At 43.3% G+C, this 20,850-nt stretch overlaps 1 protein-coding gene across 1 annotated transcript in view; it reads right to left on the bottom strand.

Annotated features, from left to right (window-relative positions):
- The window catches only part of LOC139643633 (ADAMTS-like protein 1), an 80,400-nt gene that overhangs the window by 8,559 nt on the left and 50,991 nt on the right, over positions 1–20,850 (bottom strand). The window contains 14 exon segments of the mRNA XM_071518842.1: positions 514–650; positions 1,950–2,077; positions 2,246–3,257; positions 3,544–3,697; positions 3,842–4,021; positions 4,180–4,390; positions 8,810–8,939; positions 10,255–10,559; positions 14,640–14,724; positions 15,029–15,176; positions 16,796–17,000; positions 17,228–17,278; positions 17,566–17,704; positions 17,960–18,071. Of these exon segments, the coding sequence (XP_071374943.1) occupies positions 514–650; positions 1,950–2,077; positions 2,246–3,257; positions 3,544–3,697; positions 3,842–4,021; positions 4,180–4,390; positions 8,810–8,939; positions 10,255–10,559; positions 14,640–14,724; positions 15,029–15,176; positions 16,796–17,000; positions 17,228–17,278; positions 17,566–17,704; positions 17,960–18,071 (2,997 nt within the window).

Genomic DNA, 20,850 nt, shown 5'->3' with positions numbered 1-20,850 from the left:
AAAGCCAGCTTTTCAATCACTGAGACCCGGCACTTTAGGATAAGATGGAACTTGAATGATTCCCATGGGGAAATTGGGGATATGATTAGAGGAGACAGTAGGACCCCAGACTGGAAACTGGTCTTAGGCCTGGTGGAAGAGGAGGAGAGTTCTATAAAACAATGCTCCACTGCACCTCTCCGGATCATTATACTTCACTACACTGCTGGTGCTCTCTTTCTATGGAAAAGTCTTTTTTAATAAGGACCACATGGAAACCTTTCTTTGTTGTCTATCTAAATATCCAGCTCAGTTGACAGCTGCAATGTGGCTTTTCAAATGTCATGGTGGCCTTTTTCAATTTTCCTCACATCTGTGTCATGGACTGAGGGTATGTGTTATATTAGACAGGGAATGACAAAAAACTTTTGCATTTGGGTGCTAATGGTGGTTGTGGAGGTGGTTGTGTGTTGTGCAATGTGTGTGTTAATTATCAAACTGACATATTCTAGGTATCTAACAGCATTGACATGCAGTAGCAGCAAGGTACCTGAGGGGGCAGGCTTGTCCATGGCATAGCTCAGCTGATTGGCTGCTGTTACTCCTCTCTGGGCAAGTGGGGTCATCCACTGCCATACTGTTACCTTGGAGACAGCTTCTTCCTTTGTCACCTGAAAATACAATAAACAAACTATATCCGCCTGTTCAAATGTTTTAAATATTGAAATACATCTCTTCCAAACTGTACCAAAATGTTGTTTATCAAACTTCATAAACAATCAATGCTGTTTGCTGATTATAATGTTTCAGTCTCTTTCTCTTTTATGCAAAACAAGCTTAAAGCAAAAATCTACAAAAACAGATTTCACATCTTAATCCAATGATCTTAGACAGCTGTAGCAGTTGTAATAGTGATGTCTGGGAAACACTGATAGCCATGTAGTCACCTCAGGCACTGAGATGCATTAATGTTAAAACTGCAAAATACAACGTCAATAATCTCAATGTGTCCATAAAGTCAGTCTCCCAATTACTGTATATTCAAGAGCTCCAAGATTTGTCTTGAGATGACATCATCAAGAGTCCTGTTCACAAACAAGACTGAACTCTCCAAGAACTTGGGAATGAATTCTATTTTGTGTTCAATTTTGCCTGTAAAGATATTCATTGTACTTGGGTTTGCATTCTTTTAGCAACCCTCCTTCACCCTATCCTTGAAATGCATAAGATGTCAGAAGTACACCCATTATACGTGGCCTTTTACTGAGCCCCACTTGAAAAGCTCAGAAGATGCAGTTTGGACATTTTTCAACACTTTTAAGCCCCTTTATCCTCTCCGTTTAGATTAGGCGAATGGGGCGCACCCGCTTAATCTCCTTTGAAACGTTGCCTGGAACCTCTAATTGTTGTCGTATGGGGAGGGAAAGTGCTGCAGCATCAGGAAACCAACAGTGGCGGCGCTTTGATGGGAATGCAGAAAGGTCGTGACTAATCACGCTGTGAGGACAGGAGGGACAGCGCAGCTCGAAGGTGACCCAAGCTGTGGCATGCTCTGGACATTCCCCATCGCTGACTCAGCCAGACTAGCCATTAGGGTCTGAGCAAAAGTGCTTATCTCTCTCTCTCTCTCTCTCTCTCTCTCTGTATCTGTGTGTCTCTCGATTGAAAAGAATGCTGTCCCCAAATCTCTAATAGCATCAACCAGAAAAGAACAACACCATTTTAACTGGACTGCATGACCCGATTATGTAAGTACAAACTCAACTAAATTTAACTTACCATCAGAACTTCATATCAGGTTAACGCTGACACTACCTTATGTATGTTCAGCTACAGTACAGTTTTAAATAATGTTATAGTAATAACATTGAGACCACATAAGTGTCCAAACCAGGTAACCACCCGTGTAAATTAATCTACTAAATTATCTACTTATATTTGAAAGAAGGGTCTGTGTTTGTGTATCTCACCTGTAAACTGCAGCCGTGACACCAGAGAGGTGGAACCAAAGCGGTTCCTGGCAATGCAGGTGTACAGACCCTCGTCCACCTTGCTTGGAGACTGGATCCTCAGCGAGCCGTCGGGTAGCAGGCCTACTCTGCCAACACAAAGACAACATACCCACTGAATCTATGACAGTTCTTTCACAGACCACTCAGATACTATTACCATACAACCAATCATCTGGCACACAATCGTGTGAACTGGTACTGTTTGTTAATGCCTATTGCGCACCACAAAGTGACATGCGAGTAGTAGTCCTTACCTGCTATTGTAGTGCAACTGTTTTCCATTCTTGGTCCAGGTTAAAGTTGGTTCTGGGCTCCCCAATGCTTCACACCTCAGCTCCACACTGGCCACTTGTTTCTGCAGCAGAACTGGCATTCCCACGTGGATCATCACTTCAGAGGACGGCACCACACCAACCTTCCTGGGTCGTTGGATGATCAACGGGCCTCTTGGCCTGGTTGTATGGGCTTTGATGTTTGGTTTGTAAAGAAGGGGGCCTTGTGTGGAAGATTCTGCTTTTTCCGGAGGGTGAAGAGTGGACTCATTGGTTTCACCTTGTGTCATAGTGAGCTCACTGAGCAACTGAGCAATGAGTTGTTCCCCCCGTGGTCCTCCGAGGCCTTCAGAGAGGTTGTGGGTGATCTCATCTAGCCTTTGGGTATCTGCGATCAGTATGAGGGGACTGGAAAGTTCTGAAGTTGCTTCCTCATCTTCCAGGGTTGACCTGTTCTTTTCGTTGGAGTGTGGTATATCAACAATGTCTTTTTCATCTGGGACAGAGCCTTTGAGGTCAAGCAAATGCTGGACGATGCTGTCATATTGGTTGAGGGAGATACGTAGCTCCCGAAATCGCTCTCCTGCCGAGGCCACATCTGGCTGGCTAGCCTTTCTCTGTCCGTCTGCAAGGAGCCATGACTCTCCTGGCACAGAGAGCTTCTGCTTGCTGCCAATGATCTTTAGGACAAAATTTTCCCGTGCCTGGCCTGCAACGCATGTGTAGATCCCTGCATCAGATGCGCGAAGCTGTTGGATTTTGACGTAGCCTAGTGAGGTTATGGAGAGATGAGGGAGGCTTACAAGGGGCCTCCCTTCCTTCAGCCATTGGATGTGGCCCTTGCGGAAGCGTCGGGTCGGGCAGCGAAGGACCACAGATGTCCAGGGGAGTAGGTAGGCATAGCCTCCCACTACAAACTGTAGCTTTTTGCCTTTCCTCCACTGGATGTAAACCTTCCTCTGGGCTAGGATTGTGGGGTCTGGCTTGACAACCTCTAGTTTGATGGTCTCTGTGATGGAAATGAATGGATGGGTTAATGGTTTGATTATTGTGTTAGTTACAGTTTTCTCTATCATGATGTCAAAGGTCAGAAAAATAAGACCTGTAATCTGCAAGTGAATTTCCACTAATAAACATACGGACCAAGCCAGCACTAAGGGAGTTCGCAGTTGGCTATGGAATGTTTTGCTTGCTTAGCATCAAACCCCTCTGGCAACTTCCACTCTCTCAGCAGTATGAATGAACAAAATAGAGCTCGTCCCAAACAGAGGATCTCTTACTCTCACAGGGCCTGAGGGAGCATGCCCGGATGCTGGCAGGCCGGGGCACTGGGGCACAGGTCTCAGGGGCTACGGTCCGATGTTGCCCGTCCTCCTCTTGCCTCCTGCAGACTGCCTGTAGCTTCTGAATGCCATCTCCACAGGTCACTGAACACTAGACAAATAAATGAGTTGGCATGATATGAAAATGAGCAGACTCTGCATATTATATCACAACTACTACATAGCACACGGCAACTTTTGACTGGCAGAGGTACTATAGGAAGGTAGGTTGGTCCCAGGTAGAAAGCAAGTCTACCTGGGACCAGTCAGTTGTGACCCATTGAGGCGGGCACTCTTGCTTGGGGCAGGGCTGCTGGGTTGTGGGGCTCTTGGAAGGGCAAAAGGTGTCAGGCAGCTCCAGCACGCTGCCATCTGCCAACCGCTGTTTGCACAGGACCTCCCTCTTCTGGATCCCACCGCCACAGCTACGAGAGCACTGCACGGACAAAAATACAGAGGTGCTGTTTGCTTTTATTGACGGATTACACTGGGTTAGACAGGTTTAAGCAATATGCGCTGGATGCATCAGACCAAATAACTGGCATTTAGAGAGGTGCACTTCCCAGGTGAATCTACTGTTAATGAATCTATTACCTTTCCCCAGTCACGTGGGTCCCACATAGGGGGGCAGTCGAAGCGGTTGCAGGCTTGGACAGGACTGGGCTTGGGGGTCCGACACTCTTCATCCCTCACAATCTCTGTCTGGTTGCTATCCCGAGAGGGCCGGTGGGTACAAGCCACAGTGCGGGTCATCAGACCAACCCCACAGGTAGCAGAGCACGAACTCCACTCCCCTGTTTCCCACCTGTGAATATGATGTTTGTATGATTGATGTACACTTGTGAAACCAATAGTTTCTTAATCCTTAGGTCAATACAAGATTTCCTTGAGCCAGGTTAGTTTGTCTGGATCCAGTCCCATTAATCACTCGATATTCAACTGTATTCCCTTTTTAACTACACATACCCATTTTGAATTTAGCTATTCCTATGTCTGCCTGGCCATTTAATGGAAATTCATCAGAACTTGGATGTTTCACTGATGCCACTGATATTTCAATCCTCAACCTTGACCGTTGCTGACTAATCACTGTACCAAAGAGTTGCTTTATTCACATGGGTACATATATACACAAGCTAACAGTATCCAACCTACAAATTGGCAAGTGCAGTCAGAGTGCTCAATTTCTGCATGATCAAACTGCCCCCTGAGAGGAAACTCCTGCAGTCCCATGAATGTGTACATTTCAATGGCCACATGGCAAATAGAGCAAATACGAGTGAAAATGTCAAAAGGGTGATTCATGGGGCCGGATCCAGGCAAAGTTACATGAAATCTCACATTCATCATTTCGAATTCAGTGAAATTTGAGAAATCGCTCTGACATAAGATTTTCACACACATTTTTCCAATGACCTAATTGGAGCTAAATCAATGAACATCAAGATTTTGGCTCCAATTGGCTGTCCAACACAATTTTAATACATCAGAGTGATCGATCCAGCATCAAAGTTTTCTCTGCATTTTTCTCAGAGTACTCCAATCTTGAAAATTCAGTGGCATGCATCTTGCCTTAGTCACTGGACCTTTAAGGAGATCTGAAAGCTTTAGCTTGGAGCAAGATGGCAGCCACTCCACTTTTTTGCTTGACAGATTGGGTGATGTTTCAAAACTATTCATATTTACACGAGGGTCTAGGGACTGAGGAGAGTGGGGAATGGAGCTTGTTTCTGGACCGGTACTATACTCAAAGCCAAAGCCTATGGCTGTTTCCCTTCAGAGGGAACAGGATCCAAAGAGCGTAGCTGAATATGGGAGGGTGAGGAGGCCTCTGGGAGGGAGTATTGGGCCAAAGGAAACAAGTCCAATACAGCGTTTGTTGTGCCTGAAAACAAGACTCAAGGCCTGGAAAAACAGGCAAGGGCAGGCTGCAAGCCTCTGGGTTTTCTGACAAGAGTGTGAGTGGTGGAACACCGACGCTGCGCACGGTGTTAACTTGAAACGTGTGGCCTACCGCAAAATCCACTCACCGTTCAGCCACGGCTCGGATATATTAACAACATGCCATTATGCAGTTTAACGGTGCAGATATGTCGTTTTGAAAAGTTAGAATATGTGGAATTTAAACTGCATATCTCATAACTGTGCATGTTTTACACACAAAAAAATACCGATTGTGCTCAGGAATATTTGCAATTTCAAAACACTGCATGTTCTATCTGAAATGAATGCCCAATGGAAGATAGATAGAAAAAACTAGAGACTACAGAAATACTGTAAAAAAAAAAAAGTAACACTTTCTATGACACCCATGTCTATAATATATTATAAACATACTTATAAAGCGTTATAATCTGCTTATAGCACCGTATAATTATAGTTATAAGCACTCATAAATATTCATAATGCTTATAATCATAACACATTATAAAGCATTTTATAATGACTTATAAGGTCAAGTATCATAATACTTCATAATTGCTGGTCACTCACGGACATTTTTTTGCAAGGATCATAGTGTATTATAATTCTCATAGTTGTAATACATTATAATCTTTTATAATGCATTATAATCACTGTTATAATGCATTTTAATGTGATTATAAGTTACTCTAAGTGGTCACTGGGTGCTTAAAGTGAAGTAATGAAATTCCTGAGGTATAGGCAGATATAATACATTACAAGCTGGTTATAAGTCACTATAAGTGGTCATTGTTTGCTTTAAGTAAAGTGAAAAAAAAAAATCATTAAATCTATGCAAGAACAACACAAAACGTTACGAACAACTGAATGATGGACATTTACATTTCACTAATGTAATGTTTCCCCAAAAAACTCACTCTAAACACTAAATTGACTCAAATTATAGATAATACCTGAAACAATTTCTACTTTACCTGTAGCTGTATATTTTACTTTTATGTAAACGTTTGATCAACAAAAGTGACTCCTTAAAAAAACAGGTGCAAACCATGCACTGGTGTTAACACTTGGTAAGTCTCAACCTTTAAAGGGATATTTCACTTTAGTAGAACTTGTCAAAAATCATCTACAAATAAGCTAGCGACCACTACTGTCCCGGTCGACCATTCCTCCCAGGTGTCAGGCTCCTCACTGACTTCCATTCATTTTGGGGACGAAGTCTAAATATCATACTTCTTCAGGAATTTCATTACTTAACTTAAAGCACCCAATGACCACTTAGAGTAACTTATAATCACATTATAATGCATTATAACAGTGATTATAATGCATTATAAAATGATTATAATGTATTACAACTATGAAATGATCCTTGCCAAAAAAAATGTCAGTGAATGACCAGCAATTACGAAGTATTATGATACTTGACCTTATAAGTCATTATAAAATGCTTTATAATGTGTTATGATTATTGTTATAAAGCATTATGAATATTTATGAGTGTTTATAACTATAATTATACAGTGCTATAAGCAGATTATAACGCATTATAAGTATGTTTATAATGCATTATAGACATGGGCGTCATAGAAAGTGTCAACGTTCAGCTAGTACAAGACAATGGCAAAGCAAGAACATGTTTTATAAATAGACTGACAAATATAGATTATTTAACAATAGCCAACTATGGTATACCGTAAAACTTCAATTAATAGCTCAGGCTTTTATTTGCTTCAAACACTGAACTCAACCGGCCCATATTTGGGACAGGCGTCTATATGGGACAGGCCTTTAATTCCTTTCGCACAAAACTCTTGCTCAGCAAAGATGGGAAATACTATCAAATTGTTTATTTAAACCAGTATGAATATTACTTGTATAAAAATTAGGCCATCGAATAACATATCAATTACGAATCATTCATTTGATCTCGCTCCGAGAGACAGCCCATCTAGGCCAACCTCATGCACAGAGAGAGAGAGAGAGAGAGAGAGAGAGAGCCCCGTATCAAAATACCAGTAGCCTGCCTTAGAAAGAATGAAAGCCGAAAAAAGTTTAAAACTTCTTCCTCCCCCCACCACGCACTCTGGCCCTTTTACCATCTTCCTTGGACAGAAGTTGAAGTTCAACTTTATTTTTTCGCCATTCTCTCACTCTCTTGGGATCAACGGAGAAATGTCTTGCTGCTCCTGAGTTTTGTTCAGCAAATTTGACAACTGACTGCTTGAATTTCAGGTCGTACTTTTTTCTCTCTGCTGCCATGGCGATCAGCAAATGTGACTGACGTCTGAATGCAAGTAAAAAATAAATAAACTGCTTCGCAGCCTCAATGGCAACCGGCTCCTAATTGAGACCGGCCTTTATTTGTCAAAACGTGTAGCCACACCCAGTAAAAGGGACTCGGCGTTTAATTGGGACTCAGCTTTTAATTGAAAGTTTTACGGTACCCATTAAAGACTCTTTTCATCAAACTTTCTCAAATCATCACCATTTTGACATATGATCACTTGATGTCATGGTTAGTAGTATGAGAGGCCAAACGGTGACTTTTTGCTTCAGTAGGTTTTCAAGAGGAACAGTAGCTACAGCAGCAGGAGCCCTCCTATGTTTCTCTGCTGTCAAAACAGCTATATTTCTTGAAAAAGTTCTTCTTCAGCATGGAGGATGGACAGGGACGATATTATGGCCGGGCCTCTTCGGTATAGCTACCACTGACATCTGATCCCTATTGTGTCTGACTCTGACTCGGTTCCACAAGCCATCCCACTGGCTTCATTTCCTGCTCTCAGTGATACAACTATCCGTCTCTGTCATTCTGCTTCAGTATCACTGGGAGTGAAGTGGCCTAAATGGTGATTTAATGGGCCCCAGTGGATTAAGTTGAGAAGGATAATGTTATGGATTAGCAGGATTTCAATCTCTTTCGTACACAGTGATTAGTAGGAATTAATTGATTCAACTAGGGTGATGTGTGTTTTTTGTTAGTCTGCAAAGTTAAGTAGTTGCAGGTGTAGGACACAGGCGTGTATCAGGGGTCCAGGACATGGTGAGTGTACTGTATGTCCCAACTGCATACAATGCACATTTGGCTCAGTTATAGTCTTGGCAAACTGGCAGAGAGCACAGCCAGTTTTCAATTCTGTTTTAAATTACTATTTTCTTCTTGAGCGCAGCCAAAGCTGTTTTCCAAAACATCTTTTTTGTCCTTCTGCTTTATTACAGTCACCAACCAAATCTATTCCGCTTTTTATGCACAAACCATGTTAAAAGAATGATGTGTTTTCTGATATGTGGGTCTCACCTGGGTGGGCAGGGCTGGGTGCTGCAGTCCTGGAGAAGCTGTGGGGGCCGACGGGAGCTCACACACAGGCTCTGGTCTGCTGCCTCCCTGGTCTGCTTGTTCAGACAGATCACCACGGCCTCCTGCACCCCTGGGATCACACAGCACCCAGCAGTCACAAGGGATTCCCTAATGTCCATTACAGCACCAAGAGCTATGGTGGCGCATTTATTCATAAGCCTTGTTTTCAACTTTCACAGCATAATATACACATGGACCTTGGCCCGTTTCTGCATTTCCTGTATCTCCTTTGAATAAATGTCTTGCTGGGGCAAGAATGCAAACACATACTGTTCTTGTTAAACATCTCTTACTCGCACATTAGCACACTCACAAACATATGGGGCATAGAATATTGCAACCAGACATTGCAGTGAAGCATCCCAGATATTAGGCCCTTTCATAAAAGCAAGCATGATTGTATCTAATGGGGCACAATGAACATCAAAACAATACGGCTGCCTGCTGGAGTTCTGGCCTGAACTGTGGATAAACTTTCAGGGTGTGATGTCAGGTCATGTTAAAAGCAATGTAACATAAATCTCTTAGCCTGCTTCTAATGTTGGGGACAATAACAATGAGGCAGGCGCTTCAAACGCTATAGTGGTGTGATGGTCCACAGGAGCGCAGCCCTCAGGGTGTGTATGTGACATTCGATACTGGGCTCTAATCATCCCCGAATGGGAGTTTGTTGGGTTTGGGTGAACACACACACAGACATGGAGACAAGCCCACGCCCATGTGCAGAAATGAGCTTACACATGCACACTCACATAGACAAAAACACACACACGAACACACACAGACACACGATGCAGGCATACTACACTTCGCCGTGCAGGCTTGGATGTGGAGGTGGGGAGATTAAAGTGGGCCCCAACTAATGTTGGCAGGATGTTTGGGAAAGCTGTCTCTGTCTGGCGCTGTGTTCGCTGCTGCTGTGAGAGTCGGTGATGTATGACCTTTAGGGTTAAACTTGGTATTCCATCTATTATCATCTTATATCATATAACTTACTTTCTACTTCAAAGCCCATACTGGGCATGGGTTTAGTCACCCACTGACAAGGTGTCACCAACTATTGCTGTGACTTTTCACAAGGGTCTTATTATAGCAACTGGCACGAATTCACTGAAGCTCAGAGAGCGAGCTTTGCCTGCAAAATAAAGTGTGTTTAAGCTGAGCAATATACGTATAACACACATATATACCTATATCATTTATATCACAAGAGCTGCTATTTAGTGGTGGTATTAGTGTAAGGTTACACTGGTAGTTAGATACGAATCTTATATCAGGAATTTCAGATCCACCCCTGTTTTTATTTTCAACTGCCCACTCCTCTATTCCCTAGTTCTTCCACTTTACAATGTATGAATTTTAGTGAGGGCTAACATGATCCATACCTCCCCCACAACTCTCTGAGCACTCCGTAAACCCCTCGTACTCCCAGTCGTGCAGTTCCTCTCTCTGGGGTGTCTCGCCCTCCTCCTCCTCCTCCTCTTCGCCTACTCTTCCTTGGCCCCCCACACCGGAGCAGGGGGTGCGGTAGCAGGGCTGGCCGGCGGCGGGTTTGACCCCCTCGCACTCGTCGTCCGGCAGGTCGGCCACCGTCTGGGAGAAGGACAGCAACACCTGGCACTTGACGGTCCGTTGCTGTGTGCCGGCGCCACATGTCTTACTGCAGGGCTGCCAGGGCCCCGGGATAAACCTGGGGATGTGAGCCAGGAGGTTTGAGAAAGCAGAGGGGATGACGGATGTAGAAAGTTATTAATTACAGACATATGTACGTTCACAGTAACTACAGAGTATGCGGTGCATAAAGGAAGTACGTACATATACAAAAAGACATGCTTAGACATACAGTTACACACACACACACTCACATAAACACACTCATATTCTTCTGACTCTGGTTTGATATGGCGTGTCTGCCAACCGGGAGTGCTGACTTGGGAGTAGTGCAATAGAAAGTTTTAAAGGGAAAGTCACAGGTTTTTGGCATTCCCCCCGCCTCGCACAGATTTTAGTCATTTGCTGCTAAGTTCATAAACTGACAAAGTATTTGTGAAATCCAGTCCTGCTGCGGTTAATTGAACAGCTGCGAGGCATTAGGGTCAGCCACTCTTGGATAAACCGCTTTGATGCGCGTCCTTCCTCGTCTTTAAGAATGGATCAGAGAGGGGAAATACTTGTATATCACTGGCCTAGGCGAATGCCTGAAGGCCTGCCATCATGAGTGTGTGATAGATAGGGCTCAGAAACAGAGTTGTCACACCCACAATAGCTTTGGGATGCGTGGGAGAGAGTTAAAGAAATAACGAGAGTGAGAAAGCAAGAGAGAAAGGAAAGAGAGAGAGAAAGATGTCTACTTTGCTGACTCCTAGTTGATCTTTGGGTTCAATTGACACCCTCACTGAGAACTGAGCTTTCTGGGGCATATATATATAATGGGTTGCTAAAATTAGGACAGACATTAGGGTGGAGAAAATAACTTTTAACTAACAATATAAATATATCATATAATAATATCATGAATATCATGAGGGAACAGTGTTTGCACCATAGGCTGCACCTGATCCTGTGAAATGGCCTCATATTCCCCGGCTGTTTCACAACCATGCAGAGTTATCATTTGACCTAATGATTCCCTAGATGGCTGCCCAGGCGATTATAGATCTCCCACCAAGTTTAACAGCTGGCAACAGACATTGTGGGTTGAAGGCATCCTTTGGCTTTCTCCAAACATAAACCCATCTGGATGTGGGAAAAAGGGTGAAAGAGAATTCATCAGACTCTATTACTGTTTTCATTGCTCAGTGGTTCAGGTTTTGTGATCCTTACACCAGGTTATGCATCTTTGTGCACTGGCCTTGTATAGAAGTGGTTTCTGAATGGCAGCCCTGCTATAAATACCAGCTTTGCAAAGCACACAGCATACACTTTTTGTTAAGTCTGTGTCACAGAGTTGTTTATTGAATTCTGTGGTAACTCTTGCCACCATAATTTTGTGATGATTAGCAGCTACCGTATCCTGTTAAGTATCCATCTATCCCTGTTGTAGAGACCACTGTTGACTTGTGACCACTGTTCCTCTCTGCAGATGCGGTTTGTCCATGTTTGACATATGTTGACACTATTTTTCAGACTGTTACCCTTGCCATATGAAATACGTTTGCAATGTGACCAAAGCACCTGCAATTCAGGCACCAAATATCTGGCCCGTTTGGAAGTCAGTTAGTTGTCTCATGTTCCTATGAAAACTCACATATAAAAGTAGTGACTAAAACTGTGACTTAAGTTTTAAAGCCTTTTAAAAACTTAATATAACTCACCTGTGCAGCTGCTTTTGTAATTGTGATTTAGTTATTTCAAAGTTCAAGTTCTTTTTTATATGGTGTTATTTTGTCCATCCCCCCGCAGACAGGGCTTACCTGTGGATTTGGCATTCTGAAAGTTATTGTTCTTCTTTGTATTCATCCCATACAGAAATTAGAAGATAAATATGATTGTTTCCCAAACCCCAATCCTTGAAGCTTCTTCCAATATTGGCAGCCATCTTTCCCCAAGCCCTAATGAACCCCCAGTGAATCACTATACCCATTGGGCTTATAACGGTACCAAAGTTCCCTGCAGCATGCCCTCAGTCTACATGTACATGCCTAAAGTACATTCTGACATGGCAGGGTGCACCAATGTTTACATTACCCACTCGTGTCAGACATTCTTCCTTGGTCGAGCTGTCGGACCACAACACAAGAGCCCTCTGCTGTTTTATGAGATGCCTCAATAAAGAACTCATAATTAGAACTAAGTTGGCTTTTTACGAGTGCTCAAGGACTCGTTCTGTTTTGGACAAACAAATGAATCACCAGCACGAGTTGGACCTTGGAACATCAACAGCAAAGTCGATATGCGAGCCCACAGAAATGTTTGTCTTCATGGGCAGTTAAGATACATCTGTTACTTCGTAAACAATCTTCGCTAAATCTTGATTTCATTTACTGACGGAAACAACAATTTTTTGCAATATCCGGCAAGGCTTCGTTTTGTTCAAATAAATTTAAGTTCCAACAATAGAAATATTTTATTTACTCACAGCGGTGGTATGGTGAAAACCTTTTTTGGCCAAGATGAGGAGCATACACAGGTTTAATTTTTCATGCAGTTGCACAGCGGTGGTTAGGGGCAGCCATAAGTCCTGGCAATGGAGGTGCAATAAGTCTAACACAGGAATTTCCTTCTCTGTCCTCTCACATCCGTAACCTGGCCCCATATGGCAGGCAGATATTGTTGTTGGCTGCTGAGTGACAGCATATTATACGCAGATATTTATGTGCTTTTGGGGGGAAGACATGCTTTTTTGCAATAGAACAAAATCATATGTTTTGGCATTGATCACCTCTCTCCCTCTCACTCTCTCTCTCTCCCTCTCTCTTTCCAAAGATAAGTCAGAGAAAGAGATGTTTTGAACTGGCTAACATGGTAGCTAATACAAGTCATGCAAGACATTGGGTATAGTCCAAAGGTTGTCTATCTTCAGACGACAACATTTATTAGTCAATGGATATGTGGGGCAAGAACATCTGGAACATCTGAGGCCTTCTGAGGTAATGCTGGTAGCCAGCGACTGAACAGTCCACTTCTTTCCAAAGAGCTGTTTTCCCTTTCACCTTCAGCTTTCCTTTTCACCTTAAGTGACTTTATACAATATATTGAGAAGCATTTCCACTTAGATCTGACAATGCACGCATTCACTGAGGGATTACAGCTTTAAACCCATAACTTTGTAGAGAGTCAACAACGCATACTATGCAGACAAAAACGCTTCTCTGCCTGCCTTGACAAAATTGTTCTGTCAGTACACAACACCCATTTGACATCTTTCACAGGTGTGTAAAGAGACATGCACACAAATTGATGTATATTTTGAGAAATGTCAAAATAAATGTCAGCTGCAGCTGTACATTTTGACTTGAAGTTGATGAAAATGGCTGTTGACACGAACATAACCATGATACTGTGGAGGCTTCCTGGCAACGCCAGGCCCTGTCTACCTTAATTTCACCTCCAGGTAAATCATAGTCGTGGGACTGTGAAAACTGTTGTTGAAACAGTGAATCTGGGACCTGACTTTTGCTTCTTTACCCCTGCAGGGTGACATTAAATCTGTAAAGCGGATATTTAATGTTGTAAATCTCCCTTTTGTTTTCCGGGTTGTGAACCGTGAGAGTCTATATAGCTTTAGCAGCGGCTGTAGTCGAGTTCCTCCACCTAAATTACTGCAAGGCCTTGACACCTGTGATGGTTTCAGCAGAACAGCCACCTCTGACAGAAAATGGCTGTTCCAACCAGGCCACGTGTTCAAGGTGACAATTACATTAGGATTAAGTGAAATCCTGGCAAGAGGTTTTGTACAAAGCGAGGAAGCCATGACAGAAAGGTTTGTAGGACACTTCATTTAGTAAAATATGTTTTTGGCTTGAAGAGTAAGTGGTTATAGTGCAGCATGCCTCTGGGACCACATACTTGAATGTTAGTAGAATAAAATATTCTAAACCTTGAATTGCAGTTCCTTCTAGTAGACAGACTGCCTTCAATACAAGGAAGCAAGAAGGGAGATATTTTGAGGACATTTTAGCCCCTATTAACATCCCTGTATCTGTGTGTGTGTGTGTGTGTGTGTGTGTGTGTGTGTGTGTGTGTGTGTGTGTGTGTGTGTGTGTGTGTGTGTGTGTGTGTGTGTGTGCGTGCATGCATGCGTGTGTGTGTGTGTGTGGTCGGTACTCACGTTGGTTCCTCAGTCACCATGATGTCCTCCTCCAGCTCTATGGCTTGCTTATGCCACAGTGGCTTTGCTTCCACTGGGACCTTCTCTACAACAAATGAACCAGAAGAGACAGAAACTTGCACATCACCAATGAAATAACACATCCCTAGCTTATTATATAATTATGTGCGTCATTGTGGGATAATTAGTTAAGTGCTTAAGTGCTTAATTTTATGTTTGCAAAGCAGAAGGTAAAAAATTAACCTATTAATAAGGTGAAAACTCAGAGAACCAATGCCCATTAGAAACAATGTAGAAACTAAGAAGATTAATACCCATTAAAGGTGGAAACTAAGACGACCATTACCCCATCGTGTTAGATCTGTGAGCAAGACAAGACCCCAACCTACCGATGGGCTTGTAGCAGGGCACAGTGACCAGGCACTCCTCCTTGATGTGGGGCTTGGTGGTGGGGTTGCAGCCCCCGGCATGGAGCCCCCGATGGTCGATGCACAACACCACCCTGTAGCGCAGGCCCTGACCACAGGTCACTGTGCACTGGTGGAGACAGGACAGATGATATGTTGGTGGTCAAGGGCCATATTCCACGAATTGTGATCCCAATCGTGATGCTGGATAATAATCTTCACCCACAGAGTGTGCAAGTGCATTATCTTTATGTAAACTCAAAGCCTCAGTGAGTGCCAAGTCAACATTTGAAACTGAGAAATGAATAAAAGAATCAAACGGTATCAAGCGTGTTGTCTGTTATCTATTTTTTGAAATCTTCACTTAGCTCCATGTTGTATTTTGAAGATACTAAAAGACTCAATGAGTTATCACTTTCATCAAAACTCATGCCGCTGTTTTGAACCCTGTTTCTCTTTGCTTGTGTTTGGCCTTGACTCAAGGGAAGGAAGAAAAAAAAAATGAGACCCACAAAAATCCCTACAAACCAGCTCTCTGGTCAGGGGTGTTTTTTGTGTATCTTCTGCCAAGACAAGCATTTAAGGGCAAGTTCATAGGGAAGAATGTGCTAGGTAAACAGCGTCCCAGGTTTTTAGGGGGCCACAAATCTGGCTCCCTGGGCCTCTGCTTGGGCCTGTATGACCGGCGAGGTTCAAATCCCCATGGGGAAGTCGCATGGGACATTAATAATTGGCTAGTGTGACTGCCACTGTGGCACATAAGACGAGAAATGCTGCTTTGACCAATCAGGTGCCATCTCTCCTGTGAGGCAGCGAGCTAGCCAGGAGTGTTGGACAGCTCCAACATCTTGATAACCTGTGTGTGTGTGGCGCAGAGGGAGACCAAGAACTCCATATGTGCTGTTGACTTTGGGTTTTTAATTAAAGCTTTGTATGTTTTGGATGGTGCTGCGCAGGCAGACGAGGACAAGGGTGGCGAGGGACGGTCAAAGTGGGGTTAGCAGTGCTACTGGTAATCACATGGGACAGTTCTGCTTTAACACACATTTACTTTAGCAGTTACAAGTGTTCCTGTCATGTCGAGAGCACCGCTTGAAGTCTGAAGAGACGACAGAATTACAGGTCAAATTGTCTAGTGAGTATATTTTTGTTTCACCCTGAGAGGATTAATCATGTTTTGTTTTTTTTGTAGATCCATGGGTTAATTAAGACCCACTGTGGCAAATCACAGCCTACAAAGACAAATGAGTCGTTCGCTAATGTGTGACTGCCTGGCCAGGTGGTTAACAGCCACAGGACGCAAAAAACTGCTATTTTTATTTGAGTCCAGGACATTTTTAGCTCAAGTTTCTCAGCCTTTATAATGTTGTGAAGTTTCACAGTGCCTCATAAAGGCAACAGAGGAGATCAACAACAGACTTTCCCACCACTCTAATCAATGAAGGCTCAAGTTGTTGCCATTCTACACAGCTTTGACAGCTCCCTTATTATTGTATAAGTACTACAGTTATATAGTAAAATCCAATAGTGTAAAGCCTGGCTCCAGACTGGATAGATTCCTATAAGAGAGAAATACAGGTTCAATCATAAAGTCATGGTGAAGATTGTTTCCAGGACTGTGTGGCCTTTAAACCGCTACACTATGTGTATTGCAACATGCAGTGAGTCTGCTCATTATATGAATCAAATAATAACCAACTGAAAGTATGAAAACTACTCAAGTGTGAGATAAATGAGAAGGTCACCTACGGGCGACCACTCCTGTGCCAGCCAGGTGGGGCAGTCGAAGGTGTTGCAGGGCTGCAGGATGGCCGTCTTGGGGGAGTAGAGACACTTCCACTCCTCAGCGGGGGTGATGACGCCCTGCATGTCTTCCTCCACGCAGGAGACCGAGCGACTCTGGATGCCCCCGCCGCAGGAGGTGGAACAGGCCGTCCAGGGGCTGCTCTCCCATCTGATGGTGTAGGAAAAAAGCCAAGGCACAAATTGAACAAATACTTGATTAAGCAATTGCTTTGTACTAAAGCAGAGAGATTTGAAATTGTGGATATGCTATGCAGCGAATCATGGTTGGCAGAAATCGTGGCGTGCATGTGTGTTTGTGTGTGTGTGTGTGTGTGTGTGTGTGTGTGTTTATATTTTTGTGTGTGTCATCGACTTCACCTCTTACTCAATACATACCGAGGCAGAGGGTGGTAGAGGTCGTATGGCATAATTTGCTTGTAGCCGTCACTGAAAAGCAGAATCAATAAAGGAAATTCAGATTTGAGATTATGCCGAGTGCTGCTGCCAGAACAGTCTACAAGCAGTGATTCTGTAGTTTAATCATAGACTCAACAACAACTCCAGTGTGTGAAGCTTTATGTATCAGCCCAGAACCTATCAACACAGTCTTGAATAACAGCTGGTCAGAAAACCCGGTGCCCTCTCTCTCTCCCTGCATGTGACCACTAGTAATACTTAATAAAGGCAAATCCTCTGTCATCCAGTTTAATCTCACAAGAAGTCTGGTCTTTAACCTGGCAAGGCAGGGGTCCATGTTGCACTCCTGGAGTTTGGGTTTAGGTTTGATGTTTTCTGGGTAATAATGGCAGTACTGGTCCACCACCACCCGGCCGGTCCGTAGGTCAAAGCACTCCGCTGAGGTGAGCTGGTACCCTGCAGCCGAAGAAATGTCACACAGTCGGACCAAAACCCAGCGAAAATACACAAAGACTCAGACTCAGACTGAAATAAACTATCAAGATATATTTAGTGGAACAGCATTCATTATTAAGCATTTATGAAGCATCTGAGGAGGAGGAGTAGGTAGATTGAAGGTCAACTCATTCTTCATCAAGTGAAAGTAAGTCACTGAGTTGTGAACATTACTTGGCTGGCCACTATCAAGTAGATGGTCCAGTTCCTGCCTACCTCCACCACAGGTGACAGAGCAAGGGAAGAAGTCTGTCTCTCTCCAACGGTGGATGATGGGCTGGTAGTAGATGAACTGGACCACACTGTCTGCTCCGCTGGTGTACTGCACCTACACAACCAATACACAAGGGAAATTACTCTTCTCACGTGAGGGGACATATGTAGTCATCATGTGTCAAATTCTGTTCAGTACGTGATCATCAAGTTATGTTCGTCCATTTTGTATCAATTTGGCCAAATAACCCCATAGCGAGGCTTCCAGTATATTGAAATCAGGCTAAAGGATGATAAATACAAGAAGGAATTTACCAGACAAGTTTCCCATTTTGAGCACTTACTGCTAACACACTGAGTATGTTAGCACTAACATATGCAGTTAATATGATCTCACCAAACCCTGCCTCATCCTTAGTCAGTTGATCTGTTTAGCTGTCCTTGATTTGGCTTGTGTTTTGCACAGCTAAGTGCCTTATGGAAATTTGCCTTGCAGAACTAAGATTACGGAGGAAAATATTATTATATAGACGGTGATTGGCGTTTCAGATAATGTGGCGGCGGGGACCACAAGTGTCCCTGCTGCTTTTGGAGCGAATCCCACCAGAGCCTTCTCTAAAATGTCTCCCTTGCTCTGTATTCTTCTCAGCAAGAAGGAGAATAAAATTAGAGTTAGAATATGAATGGGCTTGGCTATTTCACAGTGAAAAATAAACCACTACAACCTTCCAACATTAAGTGACAAAGTATTACTTGCTTTTGTGTTAGCTTTGAAAACTGTATGCACTATCACTACATGGTTTATCCACTGAATTAAAGGAACCATTGCCATCGCATAGAACACAGTGTGAAGCTTCAAAGGGTCCCGTATGAATCGAGGGTGTTGTCCCTTCTCACAGGAGGAAAGCACTCCTTGACAAAGTATTTCACAATGTTTACATACTTTGCATTTACTTGCTAGATTAGCACTTGAGGCTAATTTTGAAACGAGGGTTGAAGATATTATGCTCTGTCTTTAAACACGCTAAGCTATCAGCTATCATCACTACTCCCTTATGTGTGTGTGTGTGTGTGTGTGTGTCAAACCTCCTCAGATTTACCCAGTGGCTTATGGAAAGCTGCGTGTGGATTGTTTTGGAGCGGGCCCTCATGAGAGAAACTTCCCATACAGACTAGACAGGGTGTTGGTCATGTATTGCTAAGCTGAAAGGGTGGAGGGACTGGAATAAAGACGGGAGCTGAGGTTAGGTGAAGTATGAGCCTGGGCCTGGGGCTGAATGCTGGAGCTGGAGGCTGGAGGTTGGAGACTGGAGACCGGGGCTTGGAGCCGGCAGGTAGGGCCAGGGCGAGAAAGACAGCCACCTCCTCTACTTCTTCACAGGACTAATAAAGACGTGAATTGGAAACACACTCCTTTTCTGTCTCTGGTTAGTCCCAGATCGATTCCGTGACGTTGTTTTCACAGTTCCCTGGACCAGAATAAGTTGAGGCGTGAGATGGAAGGGAAGAAGGCTGACACTGGTGGAACTTGCTTTGTTCACTGTCCCACCCAGTGCCAACATGTGACTGAGAGATGCTGGAATCCATTTTGAGGTGTTCAATTTATTTTATTTTGTTCTTTTTCATTAAAGGGGAGCACGTAGTCCAATTTCATTTTACAGTTTTAGTGCTATTTGGACAGGCAGAGGCGGAATTTGAACCTTTGTCACCTGGGGCGTCACTTTCTGTACATTCAAAGGTCCAGCACAGTAAACTGCAAGGACACTTAGTAGAGAAATGACGAGTGACAACTTGGGAGCGGTCAGCTTGCTCAGTGCAATACTTGTTAGAAGAAAATAAAGCAGACATTAGAGAGTGTGTTTGTTTCTACAATAAACTAGAAATTACGCTGTGTAATTTGTGTGTAATGTGTGCCTCATTGATTTAAGACGCTTTTGTAAAAGACATATTGTAGACGGCACTAAATATTTCATCAAACATTTTCCTTCTAACCTCATCCATCGACCTAACTAAAATACGCAAAGATAGATTATACCTTGAAGGCATATAAATCAAACACCACTGCCACTCATTCACATTCATTTGTTTACAGTGGAAAGACCGTCTGGCAACCTTTTAATACGCTTTTCCATTTGCCAGGGCTTTTCCAGTGCTGCGATATGAATTGGCTGTCTGCCTCACAACAGATTAGAAATTATGCATTTACAGCCTCTCAGATTTCTGTCTCCTGCATTCCTATTTATTGTCCTATCCTGACTTGTGTTTAGGAGGGTATGTGTTTTCATTGCCGTTTTCCAGTCCATGGCCTGTATAATTTCTAATGTCCGCTCACTGGCCCTAGTCTGTGTGTAAGTGATAGGTGTGATAGCCAGTGTCTTTTGGCAAACGGCTGTTTTACACATTGCAAATAATCTTATGCTGTAGTAATCAGCTCATGGACCTTTGCCAGGATGTTAATTAGTGAGCGCAGAGAGGAGTGGAGCTGGCTGAACTGTATCAGAATGAAACCATGGGGGACTGCATGATAAATCACAGCCCTTTTTACTCTCACACATACTACACCAGTGGTCTCCACTCGTGTGCCATCAAGAGCCATGTGCATGCAGGTTTTCATCCCAACTAAACAAGACAGCAGCTGATTTCACTGATTAGCACACCTTCAACCAGAGAGGAGGAACTGTTGGTACTGGCATCTCTAGCTTCACACAGGATCACAGAACTCTTAAGTAAAAAGATAACACATCCTAAACAAGAATTCCCATATAATTATTGAAAAAAATTTGAAGTAGAAAATTAAAATTTGGTTGATAATCAGAAGTATTACAATTCTTTACATACTTCAAGGCCTGACGTCCAAAGTCTACCTTCATTCGGAGACAAGTTTCCTAAGGGGG

Source organism: Centroberyx affinis, unplaced genomic scaffold, assembly GCF_046629955.1.
Source record: "Centroberyx affinis isolate AG114_WGS23_722 - 3 ecotype Tasmania unplaced genomic scaffold, CSIRO-AGI_Caff_v1 ptg000637l_1, whole genome shotgun sequence".
NCBI classification, from domain to species: Eukaryota; Metazoa; Chordata; class Actinopteri; order Beryciformes; family Berycidae; genus Centroberyx; species Centroberyx affinis.
The sequence above is the reverse complement of the archived record's forward strand: the minus strand, read 5'-3'. Positions and strand labels throughout refer to the sequence as shown.